A 16256-nucleotide genomic window follows, 5' to 3' on the forward strand; every position below is an offset into this window, starting at 1 on the left:
AAAAAAAAAAAGACTAAAGTTGATTTTTAGAGGACATTTACAATACTGTCTATTTGCGTTAGCACAATCTGACAGAGCATGCAGGGATACTTAGTGTGTCAGATGAAAGCTTCCTTATTTATTTTTGTTGGCCTGAGGCCATTTGAAAGTTTTCTTACTCACTGAAAGGAAGGGAGGGCAGGGAGAGGCAGAAATGATGGCTGCTTTGATTTAGTTGCCTATGAAGAACCTACATAATCACTTTTTCAGGGAAAATCTACCTTGTTGCAAATACAGAGTCCATGACCACTAGGAGCAATAGCCACTCTCATTTTTTCAGTAAATGTTAAATTTAGATTGCTGAGCATCAACCAACTTTCTGGCCTTATACACACACAGTTGTAATTGAAAGAAAGAAAATATGCTGGTACTAATTACGGTTCCCTGCTAACATTTGTCATCCCCCCCCCCCGCCAACTATTTACACAAGTTTACACAAGCTCTACTATGATATAAATAAGTACCAGAGTTCTGAAGAACTATTTAGGTAATACAAATGTTCGTATGCCCTTTCCAACTTCATTACATACTCATCTGCAGAACAAGCTGTAGTATTTTTGCTCAATACAGTCTACCTTAGAAATTAAAATATGGAAGATGTGAAGTGAAGCTTCATTTCAGATGTTTCTAGATTCTATTGTCTTTCATCTAGAAAGAACACTTCCACTGAAGTGGGTGATCGTGGATCAAAATATTATGATGAGTATTCTCATGTTTCCATGTTTTGTATAGGAGATTATCCACTGCCTTTCAACTTGTTGTGTCTGCATGGTTGCCTCCAAAATATCTAACTGTAAATAATTATTTGGCTGGTGACAAGTCACCTAAGTCCCAGGAAGAAAAACTACTTATATTTGATATTCTCTTCAATAAAATGTGCTTCAATCAAAATTGCTGTTTTAAAGAAAAAATTATTTAAGTCATTTCTTTCTACCTCCATTCCTTGTAGTAAAATGAGGCTAATAATATTTCTATACGTACCAAATGGGTTTTGACAATCAAGATGTAGAGATGAAGACCACGCAGACAGAGTAAAATCTCTGTTATTTTAGTAATGGGGGAAACTGCTGACCCACTGGTAGACTTTCATTAAAACTAGGAATTGACTCAGCTGTTACTGTTTAAAGCTATTTCATGCAGCAGCAGTTACAAGAGAACTTAAGTCCAATTACACGCTTTAGTTCATTTTTTTATTTTCACTTTAAGCTCTAAGTGTGATCTTCAGCCCAAAGATGCTGTGCTGCATTTTCCTAATTCATTAAAATCCACTGAAAATGTAGAAAGTTTTAGAATGGCAGCTATGGACAGTTTTATTTATTTTAGAAAGCATGACTGAAAAACATTTTTCTGAAAGTCACAACTACAGCAGAATGGTCCACATTTAGAGTAATGCAAACATATTCTGGCAGACAGCAATAGATGTCTATAGTATTTACTACAAAATGTTCTGAGATAGAAAAGCAAGGTGGATGATCTTTCATTCCACAGTTAAGAGGACAATGTTTATTGCTGTACTCCACATCAAATGTAAAAATCTGAGGGAAGCACCTGAGTACTAGAGAACAGCAGCCAACTTTCTTTGAGTAGGGTGGTATGCAGAATTGGAGTAAAACCTTTTGCTTGTTGAACCTCCGTGCTCAAGAGAAGTCCCCGAGATAGCAATGAAGATTCTGTCCTGTTCCATAATTTCCCCACACTACTTGTCCATAGTGACAATATCCTAGAAGACTGCTTTTTTCTACATTTCTAGGCCAAATGACTCAGCTAATGACAAAAGTGACTACTATCCTGCTTAATAATTGCCTAATGTTCTTCTATTTAAACATAAGTCTTGAAAGACTTAAAGCTGTATTTGTTTTTTTCAAACTTAATCTGCACTGCTTTTGGCTCCCCAGTGCATTTTCCTCTTTCCATTCTGAAGATTTCTTTCCCATGTAATCAAACTCACCATCAAGCTAGAAGTTACATCCTCAGTATCAAGCACCATCTAGACAACTAGACAACTACTCACACTACTTCAACAACTTGCTGACTAACAATTGGCAATGAATTCAGGTTTCTTCCTGTAGTTCTTGGCATGTAGCTTCAACTGATAAAATAATGGATTGCTGACACAATTCATATTTCCACTGTGGCCGACATCTCTGCTCCACCTGAAATGCTCACCAACCTTTACTTTAGAAAGGGTGAGGTCAGACATGCAAAGCACATATTCAAGGACTCTTGGAACTTTAACACACCTTCAGCTCCTACTTCTTTTCATCAAAAAAACTTCTAGGAAATTCTTTGCCAAGCCTATGTTGCTTCCTTTTCCTGCTTTTTAGTTCCTAAGATATTAATCATAAGCTGAAGCTTTCCACAGCCTAAGTGGAGTTCAGTGAAGAAAGAGGAACCAAGCTGTATTGGAGGCACCAGATGTTGATGCCCAGTTACTTTAAACCCAGCAAACAGCCCTCAACATCCTAAAAGAAAGAGCATTATAAATGGATTTCTACCTGGAAATGGTCACTGAACAAAACATTAGAAGGTGTAGCAACATTCTGGACAGGTACACTTGACTTGTATAACAGAGTGATTATGCCTATTTGCATCAGACTGCTATCTATACAACAAGGTACTGACTTCAATGGTATAATTTAGAAAAATTGTGGATAAAATTTCAAAATTGAAATAAAAAAACTTTACTAGGAAAGACTGTTTGGGGAGAGAGTAAGGCAGAAAACAAGCGTTCAAAGGAGGATGAGGATTTTTCTATTACCATGGAGTAGGGAAGAAAGAGCATTTATCAGACACAAGGAATTCAGGGAAGTTGCAAAAAAATATTCAGGTGCAATATAGACTAATTAATTTAAAGCATTTTTTAATTTAAATTTAAAGGTAAAGAAATACTGCTACACATAAACTTCAAATGTATTGTGTGGGTTGTTTGTTTTTATAATAAAAATCTCTTAGTTTTTGTGTCCTCTTTGAAAAGATTAGGCTGAAGTTTTCCTTACGGAAATTCAACAGCTCAAGAAATTATGGCTTTAACTTTGTCCTATGTTCTCGTACTTATTTTCAGGATTTATACCTAAAATATTCATTCACTTGTAAGATATTAAGTACAGGAAAGTTCATTCCTAATAAGCATTAATAAATATACTACTAAGTATCATTTAAAGTTTCAATAAATATTTTTAATCAGAAACAAGTGTTCTATACAAATAAAAAAAAATGTAAGGAAAACAACTGACAATCTTCAACTAAAGAAATAGAAATTGTCTCCTCAGAAAATTTGGTCTAAGATTTTAAACTGCGAACTCATCTCAAAAGCATTTTATATGTTTCACAGATTACAGTACATATCTGATAGAATATAAGGAATTACCATAACAGTCCTGATACCTATTTTTAATCTAGAACAAAAAACTATGGTTATATATTAAAAATTGTGAAAGTACTGTCAGAGAAATTGAACTACTAACAGGCACCTACATATAACTATTTCGTTTTTATATCTCTCTTGCACTATAGAAATTTAAGACAGTACTTATCCCAATTATGGTATTCTAAAGCTTACCCTTCACCCAGCCCAATAAATTAAGCTAGAACCAAAAGACTTCACTAAAATTTATGAGGTACCATTAAACCATTTGAACAATTCTGCCTTCAAGGGAAGGCTTAATTCAAAGGTTTGGTGACTACGTTTTTGCATTAAAGCCACATGAAACTCACATTGTAGCAAGATCTGAACTTTCAATTCATGTGGTGTTTATCTGCCTGAGGTTACCAAAAATGACATCTAACATACCTTGGCAAAAAAGACTGTGAGGTGTGTTTCACTGCCAAGTATCCAAATGGGAAATTTTGGAGATTTCAAATAGGAGCCAACCTAAAAACGTACAACAAAATCAGAAACACAAAGCAAACCCAGAAAACTCATCTAGCTAGTGATCAAGCTAATGACAATTCAGTTAGTGAAGTCCCAACTGCTCTGAAAACTAATATAAAATGTTCAATAAAATGACAAAACAGTGTAAAATACTTAGATACTAATTTTGATCACCGATTCCTGTTTGACTTGGAAAACAACATAGCTTATGATAATTAACTGAATTAAGACATCAGTGAGAAAGTGATATCAACAATATCCCTTATTTCAAACTGGGAGACATGTATCATACACCGCACATGAGTAAGTACTCCTATGCTTAACAATACTATAATCGGATGCTAAATGAGGTAGAAGTCCACTTGATTTACTTGACTTAGCTGGTTTTGGATGAATCAATTCAGAATTGACATTTATTTAATAAATGAAGGGACAGTTACAGTCAAGACATCAACGTTCTGCATACCACATAATCCTCTTTAACCCTAAGTTAAGTTAAAGAAATTCAATAGAGATTGAAAAGGAAGCAAAGAACAACCAAAAGGCCTTTTGAAATTAAGAGTGTTAATGCTGTTTCAAAAGTAGTATTTGTAAAGCACAAAATTTCTCAAATAAAAACCTTAAATCAAGAAATTCTGTGTCACAACATGAAGAAACAATATGGACTAGGTTGCACATCAGTTACTTTCAGATGTTCACAGATAAATACATAAAGTAACTTTTAGGTCTTGAATAAATTATATTCAGAATATATTTACTTAATAGTAGTTTACCATTTTTACTTATGGCTATTTATTTTAAATTGAAGACAGTGATAGCATAAAAAGAGAACAATAAAACTGCAACATTCACAATAGCAAGCCACTTTGGGACTTCACAGTTTTATAACCTTCTACATAACTTGCATTAAGCATTATTTTAGTAAAAACATAAGCTTCTAACTAGCTATATTAAATTGGTGCAATAAAGCTCTAATTTAGATAACATCAAACAACATTTACTCAATAAGATGCATTTAACAAATTTATTATATGTTTTAATATAGTATTATTCTCCGTTTTAATTTGAAGTTGAACATACTTCAAAAGTTCTTTAATATCTCCAGTTGTACACAGTGAAGCTTTTAGTAATACTGTCAAAGAAGCCCACAACAACTTAATGAAAGAAAAATTTTAAATAATGCAGATAACAGCTTACCTTACAATATCTCAGAGATTCCATCAATGTCAAAAAGCCTACTGTTGCCTGTTTATGTATACCAAGAAGTTCTGTTCAAAACAAAACACAAAATTTATTAAAGAAAAATTTGCAAAGCCTCTTTTAAGCCATTTTTCTTACTTTCAAAATTGGTCATGTAACAACATCTAAAGTTCTGCAGTTTTAGCAACAATGGCAAATCATCAAGGTATAGTCAAAAAACTACAAAGGTTTAATAATTTCCCTCTCTATAAAATAAGAAGAGCCAAATGTATGGTTTTAAAAGTACTGTTGATAGCTTCTTTTCAAAAGTTGTTGGATTTATTAGGAGATGAAGTACTTGTAACTTACACCAAAACTATTCTCAGAAAAATATTAAGAAAAACAGCTATCTTGAGGGGGAAAAAACATATATATGCATATATGTAGTTTTCTTTCCTTCCCTTTTTTTTTAAAAAGAGTTCTCTGGCTATATTTATCTTAATCATTTCACATTCTTAATAATAAAACATAATTTTGCAAATAATAGTTTTGTTAGTAGAAAAGAAAGCATTAATTCAATTTAATTTTCTGTACTGACTTCCACTTAATGTATCATACAGTTCTCAAACACACACAGCTGTCCCGAACAGCTGAAATATTTACGTACTACTGATGGAAAGAGCACTTACAGAGGCTCTCTAATAAAGAATGAGAAAGTACTTCAAAATTCAAGCTTAGAAACTAGTTATATTCATAAGGATTTGAAGAAGCTCTAGGCTTACATATACATCATCTCAACAGCGCAAGTACTGTCTACTTGAAACAGCTCTGCTAGGTCCCCAAACATTGGCTAAACAAAGAGCAGCACATACCTGATCCTGCAAATACACATGGGAACATACACCATGATCAATTTAACAAGACATGTATTTCCTTTTTTCAGAGAACATTGACTTTCCTATTTGAAAGCTCCCTCTAGAACACTAATTCTCAACTATATTTTTTTAACATTGATCATTCATGTACAACAGCATAAAACTATGACGTCTTTATCCACCGGCTAAAGCCTCAGGACCATTAGCTAGTGAAAGAAACTGTTCTAAATTTAAGATTTCTGGACTTCCAGGAATCAACTCTGCATTTCATTGCAACTCACAGCACTAGGCATGGTATGCCATGCTTCCTTCACCAACTTCAAGTTTACCTCACTGAATTTTGCAACAGTGCAGAACAGTTATTACAGTAATGGTTTAACTTTTTCCTCTACTGTAGAGCAAAAAAACCCCAACTCCAAAAAACAAAACCCCAAAAACTTACAAACACTAGCTTATTAAAAGGCTCTCTTTGCAGTGCAGAATTCTTTGATCTGAAACCGTGCTTTCAAGGATTACCTTCAAACTTGCTTGGAATTAAAACATTCATGGATGCATAGATAATACTTTGCAGAACCCCGTACCTTGCTGACTTATAGCTGTGTTGCTATAAATTGCCATACGCTGAGACAATTCATCCTTTCTTTGAGCCAAGGACAAGAGAGCTAGTCCAATTAAAAAACTAGTGAAGGATCCTTCAAACTAGGGAATAGCTATTGTTCAGAAATAGCACATTTATATGTGCAATGAATGGAAACGAATGGCAGAAGTAAGGAACAGTACATTAAAGAAACAATTTTAACACATCACATGTATTTCTTAAAAATCATTAACAAAAATCAATGAAAAGTTCAGTCTGCTAAACAAAGGCTTCAGATTTAGGAGCTGATGCTTGGAACAGAACAGCAAAGTCACATATAAATAATATTTACTATTCAGAAAACGATTCCGGGGAAAGAAAAAATCAAATTATTAAGTATTCTGTTCCTCTGACAGATAACTAGATGAGAACTCTGACTGATAACTAGAGAGAGCTGGGATCCTGGCTACGACAGTAGCCGCAGAGTGTGACTATCCTGAATGGCTAGTAGTCAAGCTACATAGATGGTGTATCTGAAAGTTATTAGGTTAACTTTAGCCTGGTCTACCCATGCCTCCTTCAATATTAGTCAACAGAGAAGAGAGACAGACACAAAAGCAAAAATCACTCTCAGATGACTTATGAGGAACAAAGGCAGACTAGCTGCCCTAAATCAAAGTTCATCCTTATGAATATCCTCACCCCACAGAAAGAAAAAACACCCCTGGAAGAGATCTGATAACACCAAAGATCATCTCAGAAAATGAATATGTATGCCTCTTGTCAGAAAGTTAGTTTCTCCTTTTTTTAAAGTACTTTTGCAAAGTACTCAGATTTCTAAAAAGGGAGAACACCTGAGCCTTTAAAAACAGTCAGGCCCAAACTAATGATGTTAGTGTAAACGAATGTAATGATATTGTTACCAACCGTATCAGAATACCGCCACCTAGTGACAACGTGAAACACCACAAATTCTTGGCAGTACTTAGTAAAAGCAATTACAGCATTATTTGTATTCATATTAAATAACTATACTTCACATAAGAACGACAGTCTTTAAAAAAGGAGGAAAAAAAATAATCTACCTTCCCATATCTTCCTACTGTGGATAACTGTGGCAAGAGAAGAGATTAGAATAAGAAAAAAGGTTTAAAGGGGAATATGTAGATAGTCAAAGAAGAGGGATCATTTCACTGGTATTTGTACCAGTGGTGGCCAAGAACAATTCCAGTTAATAACTCCTGCCCTATTTGGAAAATATGCAGTACTGTAAGAGTCAGAGCTCTGAGTATAATCTGCAAACTACCTGGTAATTCCTCAAGTTTGTAACTCAGTATGTTTTTTGTCACTGATAAAATTAGTGACAGTAAGTTTAAAATGGCTTTAAAGTAATTTTAAAGATTTACTCATTAATTAAAATTTGCTTATCTAAATAGTCGAACAAGAGGTAAAGTGGTTTTACATAACTTCTGAAAAGAAATGTAAAGCAAGTGCCATTCTGAAAATTCAATTTAGCAAACGTGTTTGCCTATGATAATAGCATCACCTATCTAGCATTTTTCCTGTTCCTGCATTGCGGCTGAAACTTCTCACTGTTGCTTCATTGCTGCCCCTGCAAGTATGCCATGAACCACATCATACCAACTGCTTTCTGCAGTTCTTTAGCACCACCTTTCCCCCATGCCCAGGGATACCTTTTCTCCCCCTCAGTTTCAGAAGTTCACCTACTGATTACACCTAATCACAGAAGTACCCGAAATCTCTTTCCATTATGTTTACACATGGAAAAATCAAGCAGCACTGGCAATCAGCTCTGTACAATACTAATGTCAAACCACCCAACTTGTAGTCGCTTTACCAGAGGAATTTAAGGCAAGTGACTGGTAACCAAACCAGAAAAACATACATAAAGCCAACTTCAGAAAATAGTTAGCAAACACATCCAGTTCTTGTTATTTTGACACCTGCAACCCTTCCACATGAGAAACTCATAGCATTGGCAGAAAGGAAGCTGAAGGCTACAACCAAAGGGAGTCAAAATACAGGAGAAATGATGGAAGGAGAAAAGATGACAAAAACAATTGATAGGTAAAGGCAATGTGACAACGTATCAAAAATTCAGTCTTGCCTAAGAAGCTGTGAACAGTACAAGCTGTTCTTTGTCCTTCTTTTTGATAGACTACACAAATCACTTTGTAATAGATACTGATTATAGGCTTAAGACAATGAATAAGCTCGTTTTGACTGTAATTATCCCAAGGACTTTAAGAAAATGGAGGGGTCCCAACAGTAGTTAAGTCCAATTTCTCAACTGGTGAAAAACTAACAGGACACATAATACCAGATTCTTAAGGTGTACTAAAGATTATTTTCTGCTCCTCATCTCCCCCCAAAGAGAGTCACATGTTTCTATGGGAGTTCTGGTTCTGGATTTTTAGGGTAGAATTGATTGAGAACCTAAATGTGGAATATTACTGTGTGAAAAGAGAGTTCAGTATTCTCAGAAAGGAAAAAAAATTCCAACTTGGATAACTAATGTATAAGGTCTACCAGAAAGATAATCTGAGAGACAAGCGAGGGAATGAACTGCAAGATTTCAAAAAAAGATATATTAAATTGCGGAACAGCAAATTATCCCAACGTAAAGGAAAGTTGCAAGAACAATTCAGATTGATTGATCATAATCTAACAATTCAGATCGATAAATCGTAATCTAAAAATCAAAAAGAGAAAATTAAAAATACTGAAGAAAACATGGATAAAAGCAGGAAGGCTAATTACAACAAATTTGAGTTAGAAAGGGTGGGGATAAATGACAACAATGTTCTATACATGCATCATGAATCAGGGTAGGAATTGACTGATAACACAAAAGAAAATGATACAAAGAAAATACAAGTATTCAAAGCCATCTTTGCTTTAATTCACAAAAAGGTAAATGATGTCGTATACTCAAGAAGGTTAACAATGAGATGATGGTGTCAGCCATAAAAAAAAGAACAAAATTGGCTAAAAAAACTGTAAATAAGACAGACATGTTCAAGCTTGCGGATCCTAATGAAATTCACTATATAACACTTAAGTAGCTAGACAAATAAGTCTCTGAACCATTAATGATTACCTTACGTATCAAAGATAAAGGAGGTGTCAGGAGACTAGAAAAGGGAAAACAGGGTACTTACCCTAACAAAAACAACAAAAAAAACTAGAGGAAAAACCCAGGAGAAAGGATGATTTTAACCTCCAAAGGGGCTTGAAACAAATTAGTAATCAATTTGCATGCACTAGGAAGGACAAAAAAACCCCAAACAAACAAGCAAACAAAAAAAACCCAAAACAAAAAAGCAGCCAATATAGGCTCATCAATAACAGACTGCAATAATCCAACCTAAACATCCTGGTAAGAAGTCTACCAAATAGAGGTGAGAAGAGTTAGGTACAGTATCCAAATAACATTCTGAGAAATCTGATGCTGCAGTACAGCCTGTATGGAATCATAATTAAGTGGAAGTCTAAAAAGTTTCAAAGGAGATTATTCATTGTCAAACCAGAGCATTTCGATTCAGGTCTTGCATGGATTTGTCTTGAACCTCAGTGCAAGCCAGTATTTTCAGTGATGACTTAGATGATGGAAAATCCTTGTAAAAGACATGCTGATGAACTCAACATGGACTTTGTAGCAGTGGCAGAGAGGATATGAACACTTTCAGAATTCAAAGTGCTCCTGCTTTCAGATCATCTTCTTTGTAAAATGAAATGCAAAACCCACAAAAGTCCCCTAATCATGTTAGTGGCCCTCCACTAGACTCTCTGTACTATGTCAATGTCTTTCCTGTACTACGGAGCCCAAAACTGGACACACCGCTCCAGAGGTGGTCCCACAAGTGCCAGATAGAGGGAAAAAAACATGATTTCCTTCCACCTGCTGGCTACACTCCTCCTAACATAGCCCAAAATGGAGCTGGCCGCCTTTGCCAGAAAGGCACACTGATGACTCATGTGCAACTCACTGTCCACAAGGACCTCGGGTCCTTTTCTACAAATGTGCTTCCTAGCCAGCCAATGCTGCCCTGTGCTGTTGCACGGGCTTATTCCATCCCAGATGCAGGACTTTGGTGAATTTCATGATGTTCCTGTCAGTCCAGTTCTCTAGCCTGATGTGGCTGCTCTGAATAGTGGCCCTGTCTCCAGCATATTGACCAACTTTCCCAACTTGAAGAGACTGCACCTCCTTCCATGATCCAGGTCATCACATACCTTATAATTTCAACCTGTAGCTGACAATCCTGTATTCACTGATATTAACATCAGAGATTTTGTGCAAGTATGTTTCATTTCCATTTGAGGTCTACTTAAATCAAAAGTAAACAAGGAGACTATCAAAACAGAAATAGACCATATTCCAAATCTGTAGGTCAGCATCTCAAAGTACGTAAAAATTATGAACAAGCATAAACTAGAACCAACTTACTCATTCCTGAACATTCTCTGTCTCCATCCCACACATTAGAAACAGCGTGCCCCGTCAACAGGAGGTTAATCAAACTTTGGCTATATAACAGAAAGAAATAGCTTATTAAAAGAGACATACAATTTATTTCTCAAAAAGTGGTTATCTCTAACAAATGAAAAAATTATTGTATTACCCGGACAGCTAAGCAGACATTCTCTAACTATATTGCTTTAATTACGTGTCTTTGTAATTCAGCAATGCTAATATGATTTCCCCTCTTCCAACCAACAACTTGATATAAAAATGTAGCCCTGAATTTGAGAATTATTCCTCTGAAAATTCAGCAATAACAGAAGCATTTCCTCAGAACTGATGCACTAAATGGAGTAAGCAGTGAAAAAGGCACACTATGTTAAGTGTTGCTTTTAGCTATTACAAAGTTATAATTAAATCTTTGTCGTAGTGTCAATAATTTCTAAAAGAACGATCAGTTACAGAAACATAAATTAGCCCACTAATCTATTTTAAGTGGTAGCAACCATATTTTGCAGCTTACCTTCCATGACCGTAAACAGGATCTATCAATGGCTCAGTTGCATCTTCAATTTCATTTTTTATGTTTTCAATACCCTGCAGAAAAATTACAAACATTTTTGCTCTCTTAAGGAATGAATTGCAACATTTACAACACCAGAATGCAATAGTAAAACATTAGGAGGCTGATGTTCTTATATGAATTGATACCTAAATACACTTCTTTCTCTTGGTAAGAGATGTTAGGGATATACAAGGATATTTCTAAAATCTGTAATTCTCCCAGATAAAGGGGGGGGGGGAGGGGAAGACTGAGCTTTTCAAGTTTTTATGCTGGAAATGTACTGTAACATGAATGAAGATACCACTCCATCCATTTATCTAGATTTGACTTAGTTTATCAGTTTAGTGTTCACCTTTTACAGAAAAAGGATTACATCATCAAACTTCCTCTTCACAAAGAAACAAAACAAACACACACACACACACAAAATATCAAACAACCCACAAACCTTTGTCAGTATTACAGAATACAGAAAGAGCAATACTCCAAATCTGTTTGTCCACACTGAATATTGATCCCAAACTGCATCCTTCAGTTCAGGGAAGCTTTTGAATGCTCGTTTGCTAAAGACAAAAGAAAACAACAGAAAAGGAGAATGTATTTAGATGAAGCATTAGAATAGTGTCACAAAGCAGAAACAAGAACTACTATTACCTAACATGAAAATGTCCAAGTAAAAGCAGAGTAAATCTGGTGTTATACACAGAATGACACAGCAGCTGTTCTGGAGTTACTGTAACTGCCATAGAGTCATTAGTATTTACCCATCAGAAGAGGATAAATAATTCTGGAGCAATGTGCAAAAATGAACTTAGTTTTTATATGCAAACACTAACCATAAAGTTACATACACTTGTGAAAGAGCTGAGTGGCTTGAACCAGTAATTCTACAAAACACTGTTACTGAAATTGTGAATAGACTGTATATCACCAAAATAACGTTCGCATTATATAGTGTTCTGAAATACATTCAGTCCATAAACAGTGGAGAAAAAAACCTTCCTCTTAACCAGGTAAGACTATCTTTCAGGCTTTCAAAGTAATTATCGCATTTCTCATGACAGTTTGATTTTGTTAGACTCTAGCTTTGTAAAAAGCGAGATGTTCAATACCACAAGTGGTACATTAACATGTGGGAAACTATTGGTTGTATAATAGGGTTGCTGCCTGGATGATAAGGTAACACCAGGTGATCATATGTTTAAAAAGAAAAAAAGTAAAATAAAAACAGAGGAAAGGAAGAGCTCCATCAAGATTCCAGAGAAGTAGTACACCTTCCATTTCTTGGGCTATTTAGAGCTAAATACTGCTTTTCAGAACACAAACATTAGTTTTTATTGAGTAATTCAAACTAAATCACACTCTCTGCTTATCTTACACAAACAGGTATATTCTTTTTGATTTCTTGCACACTTTTAGGAAGTCTTGTTTAAGAAAGAAACAAACACCTGCAAAAATATATCCATATATGGGTTTACTCTGCCTAACACTTGAGATTGTTAAACTACCTTTCATTACCAATAGAGTATATAAGGCATACAAGGTATGCAAGGCAAAGTCAGTTCTGAAATCCATCACTCAGCTTGCCCTAAAGGCGTATGTCAGAGCGTTCATTTCCAGTGAGAAAGACTGAGAAAAACTGAAGTGGGTACCACAAGTCCAAAGATCGAGGGTGTGAGTGGGAGGGAGGGGGAGGGCAGGAAATTAGTGTTTTGATCAGATAAGGTTACAAAAATTTTATATTCTCCTTTCTTCTTTCCTCATATGACAATGGGTTTAAATAACAAACTATAATTACTACTGATACAATAAGCAGTAGTTATTTCAGTTCTAATTAGTAACATTTTCCATCTCAAGTGTTTTCTGAAATTCTGCTGCTCTTTATTTCCTCTTTGGGGATTTATTTGTATAATAATTACAACTGTTCACTGTGAAAATAAAAGGCTGTCACCTTTAAAGATAAACTCACTAGAACTGTAAGCTCTGCATTTACACCCCAAAAAGAGAACAGTGTTTAAAGTATGAAACAAAAATCAGTCCTGTATATGAAACATTTTTATAAATGTTTCTTACATTGTCCCAAATCAGGAAAACTACCAGATGACAATTTTTTTTGCAGTATATATCGCACAAGTATTTCAGACACCTGTGAAGAATGTGTATAAAAAAAAATTGAGGATTAACACCTTTAACTTAAATGTGAATCTTAATCAGCTGTGTTCATATACTTGAAATGCACAAGTTATTTGGCCAATTTCACACATTACATTGCTCCAGTTTTATTTTAAAGCCTAATAATATTTTGAGCTTATGCTCAAAATAATATTCCATTTTAAATGGTAAAGTGCAAAAAAACCCCACCAAAACCCCCAAACCAAAACCTGAAATCCAAGTTTAACCTGATGTGTAACACACAAGAAGTTCCTCAACACACCCCTTTCAGGGCTGTGAATATTATTGTAACTTCAAAATATTGTATTTTAAATGTTCCAACATATTACTTACTGAATTAATGCATGAAATCGCTCAAAGCCAAGCTCTTCGACAGCCAAGGCAGCTATACACAAGAGACACTTTTCAGCACTACACATGGCAAAAAAATGACACAAGATACACACAGCAAGCTAGTATACTTTCAAGCTGTAATTATATTTTTAATTTTTAATCCTCCCTTGACATTTAAATTTTTTAACTGATTAGTATAAACTAATTTACCGCAACATTAAGATTCCACCATACAAATTAGTGAGAACATTTCTATTTGGACTAATCAATTCATTAAAAGCACAAAGCCACTGGAGTGTGTAGACTTGAAAATATTTGTCAAATACTAAGCTGTTGATTTTCTACAAAACGTGGCTGTCACAAAGTCATCAAGCATATGCATACTATAGATATAATTTTGCAGGTCAACAAGAAGTATTAATTCCTAGAAAAGCAAGCATGATTATTTGGATCATTTTATCAACGTAGGTAAGCTGTATTTTTTCTTCAAATATACATTTCTGTTACTGAAATTCTGGGGTTTTTTTTCCCCTTTTAATGCTTATTTATTAGAAACAAACGTGTAGAATTATTCTACACCATGTTACATATCCTGTTTTTAAATAAACCTTCATTGTTTTCTTTTAAAAATGGATAAATAGCCTTTCAAATAAGTGTCGCGTCCAAGACAGAAAAAAAATACAGCATTAGTGTCTTCCCAAGTTCAACACAGGCTTTATACCTTTGTTCCCCTCACAACATTTCCAAACCAAGGAGATGAAATGAACTTTTAAAATAAAATTTTCTTTTACCAACAGGAAGTAATACTCGCCAGTTGTATAATTATCAAATTCTATAGGCATTCAAGTGTTAAGACTGTAGCAGTCTTTAGTGCTCTCTATGTCCATAAGGACTTTATCTTCCTGCTAGTAGAATAATATACAAAACAGATAGATCTGCTTTCTGATAAAGGCCACTTAATGCTGAATATTTAAATAATGCCTGATCATCTAGCTACTGAATTTGACCGCATACAATTCATTAAAGACCTGAAGCCATTAGGGCTAATACTACTTATCAATTTTTCCCACAAGAATTCCAGAAAGGGCTTTTTATGCCCTTTCTGATTGTATTTTGAAAGATGCACTTGATTTGCCTACATGCAGCAATAGAATACTTTCATCTTCTACTTCAGATATAAGGCAGCAGTAGTCTTAAGAGTGTTAGTTTTTGCCTTTTGAAAAACTACAAGGAATTGCTAAAACAAGGTTACCAAGAGCAAAACTAGACCTAAGAAAATGTATTTTTAAGATTTTAAAAAAAATATGAAACAATGAATCTAAATTGCAGAAAATGCTGCAGGAACTAACCCCGCTCCAAGAACATAAGTTTTTGTAAGCAGAAAGTTAGAGGGACTAAATCATATAAAGCAATCTTTGAACCTGGGAACTTGCACTACTACAGGCAACGCATGGCCAACAACAAGTCACTGGTATACACCATAAAAGCAGATGAAAAATGCTATTGCATTCAGTAAGTGTGCTCAAATCCACCTTTTGTTCACACAGCAGGATGATAGGCAGTTTCATTCTGTTACTACAGAACAGAGTGAAATGGTAACAGAACTACTATTTGAAACAAAGGGAAAGAAGTAGAAATCCTAAAGAGAAGTATAGCCATACATAACCCAAGTAAGGCTAAAAAAAGACAGTGCTTAGTGGAGAGGAAAAGAACGAACAGCAATAGAACATGAGCTGTATGAGAAATACAATTGTATAGAAACTCTTTAAAACGATACTCTATCATGCTGTGTCTAATCATATTTCATTGTTTTATTATAAATATATTCCCATATTCCATGCCCAAATAGCAGTAGCCTGCCACGTGGAATTGTATCTGTAATACTCCCCCATGCATATAACTCATCTCTTAAGTCCTACCAACTATGACAATGCCTGTTTCTATTTTTACTGATTACAGCAACCAAGCAAGAAATAAATTTATTCCTTTGCACTAGCAGTAACAGAACTCTGCATTATTAACAATACCTTCTTCTCCACACCTTTGTCCCAAGCCTAACCAGGCAAGAAGCTGGTCTACAGTTAAATAGCAGGACAGAAAAGAAGAAAAAAACCCTAACAAATATATCTTAAATCAGGAAGTGTATTGCATTATACATA

The 16256-nt window shown here is 34.8% G+C and overlaps 1 protein-coding gene across 1 annotated transcript in view; it reads right to left on the bottom strand.

The window, feature by feature from the left end:
• Window positions 1-16256, bottom strand: part of FAM188A (family with sequence similarity 188, member A) — a 52982-nt gene that overhangs the window by 30419 nt on the left and 6307 nt on the right. Inside the window, exons 5-10 of the mRNA XM_009330545.1 lie at window positions 14098-14149; window positions 12041-12155; window positions 11551-11624; window positions 11013-11092; window positions 5108-5178; window positions 3830-3910 (exon numbers count right to left, since the gene is read on the bottom strand). Of these exons, the coding sequence (XP_009328820.1) occupies window positions 3830-3910; window positions 5108-5178; window positions 11013-11092; window positions 11551-11624; window positions 12041-12155; window positions 14098-14149 (473 nt within the window). The remainder of the gene's footprint in view (window positions 1-3829; window positions 3911-5107; window positions 5179-11012; window positions 11093-11550; window positions 11625-12040; window positions 12156-14097; window positions 14150-16256) is intronic.

This window comes from Pygoscelis adeliae, unplaced genomic scaffold (assembly GCF_000699105.1).
Source record: "Pygoscelis adeliae isolate BGI_AS28 unplaced genomic scaffold, ASM69910v1 Scaffold27, whole genome shotgun sequence".
NCBI classification, from domain to species: Eukaryota; Metazoa; Chordata; class Aves; order Sphenisciformes; family Spheniscidae; genus Pygoscelis; species Pygoscelis adeliae.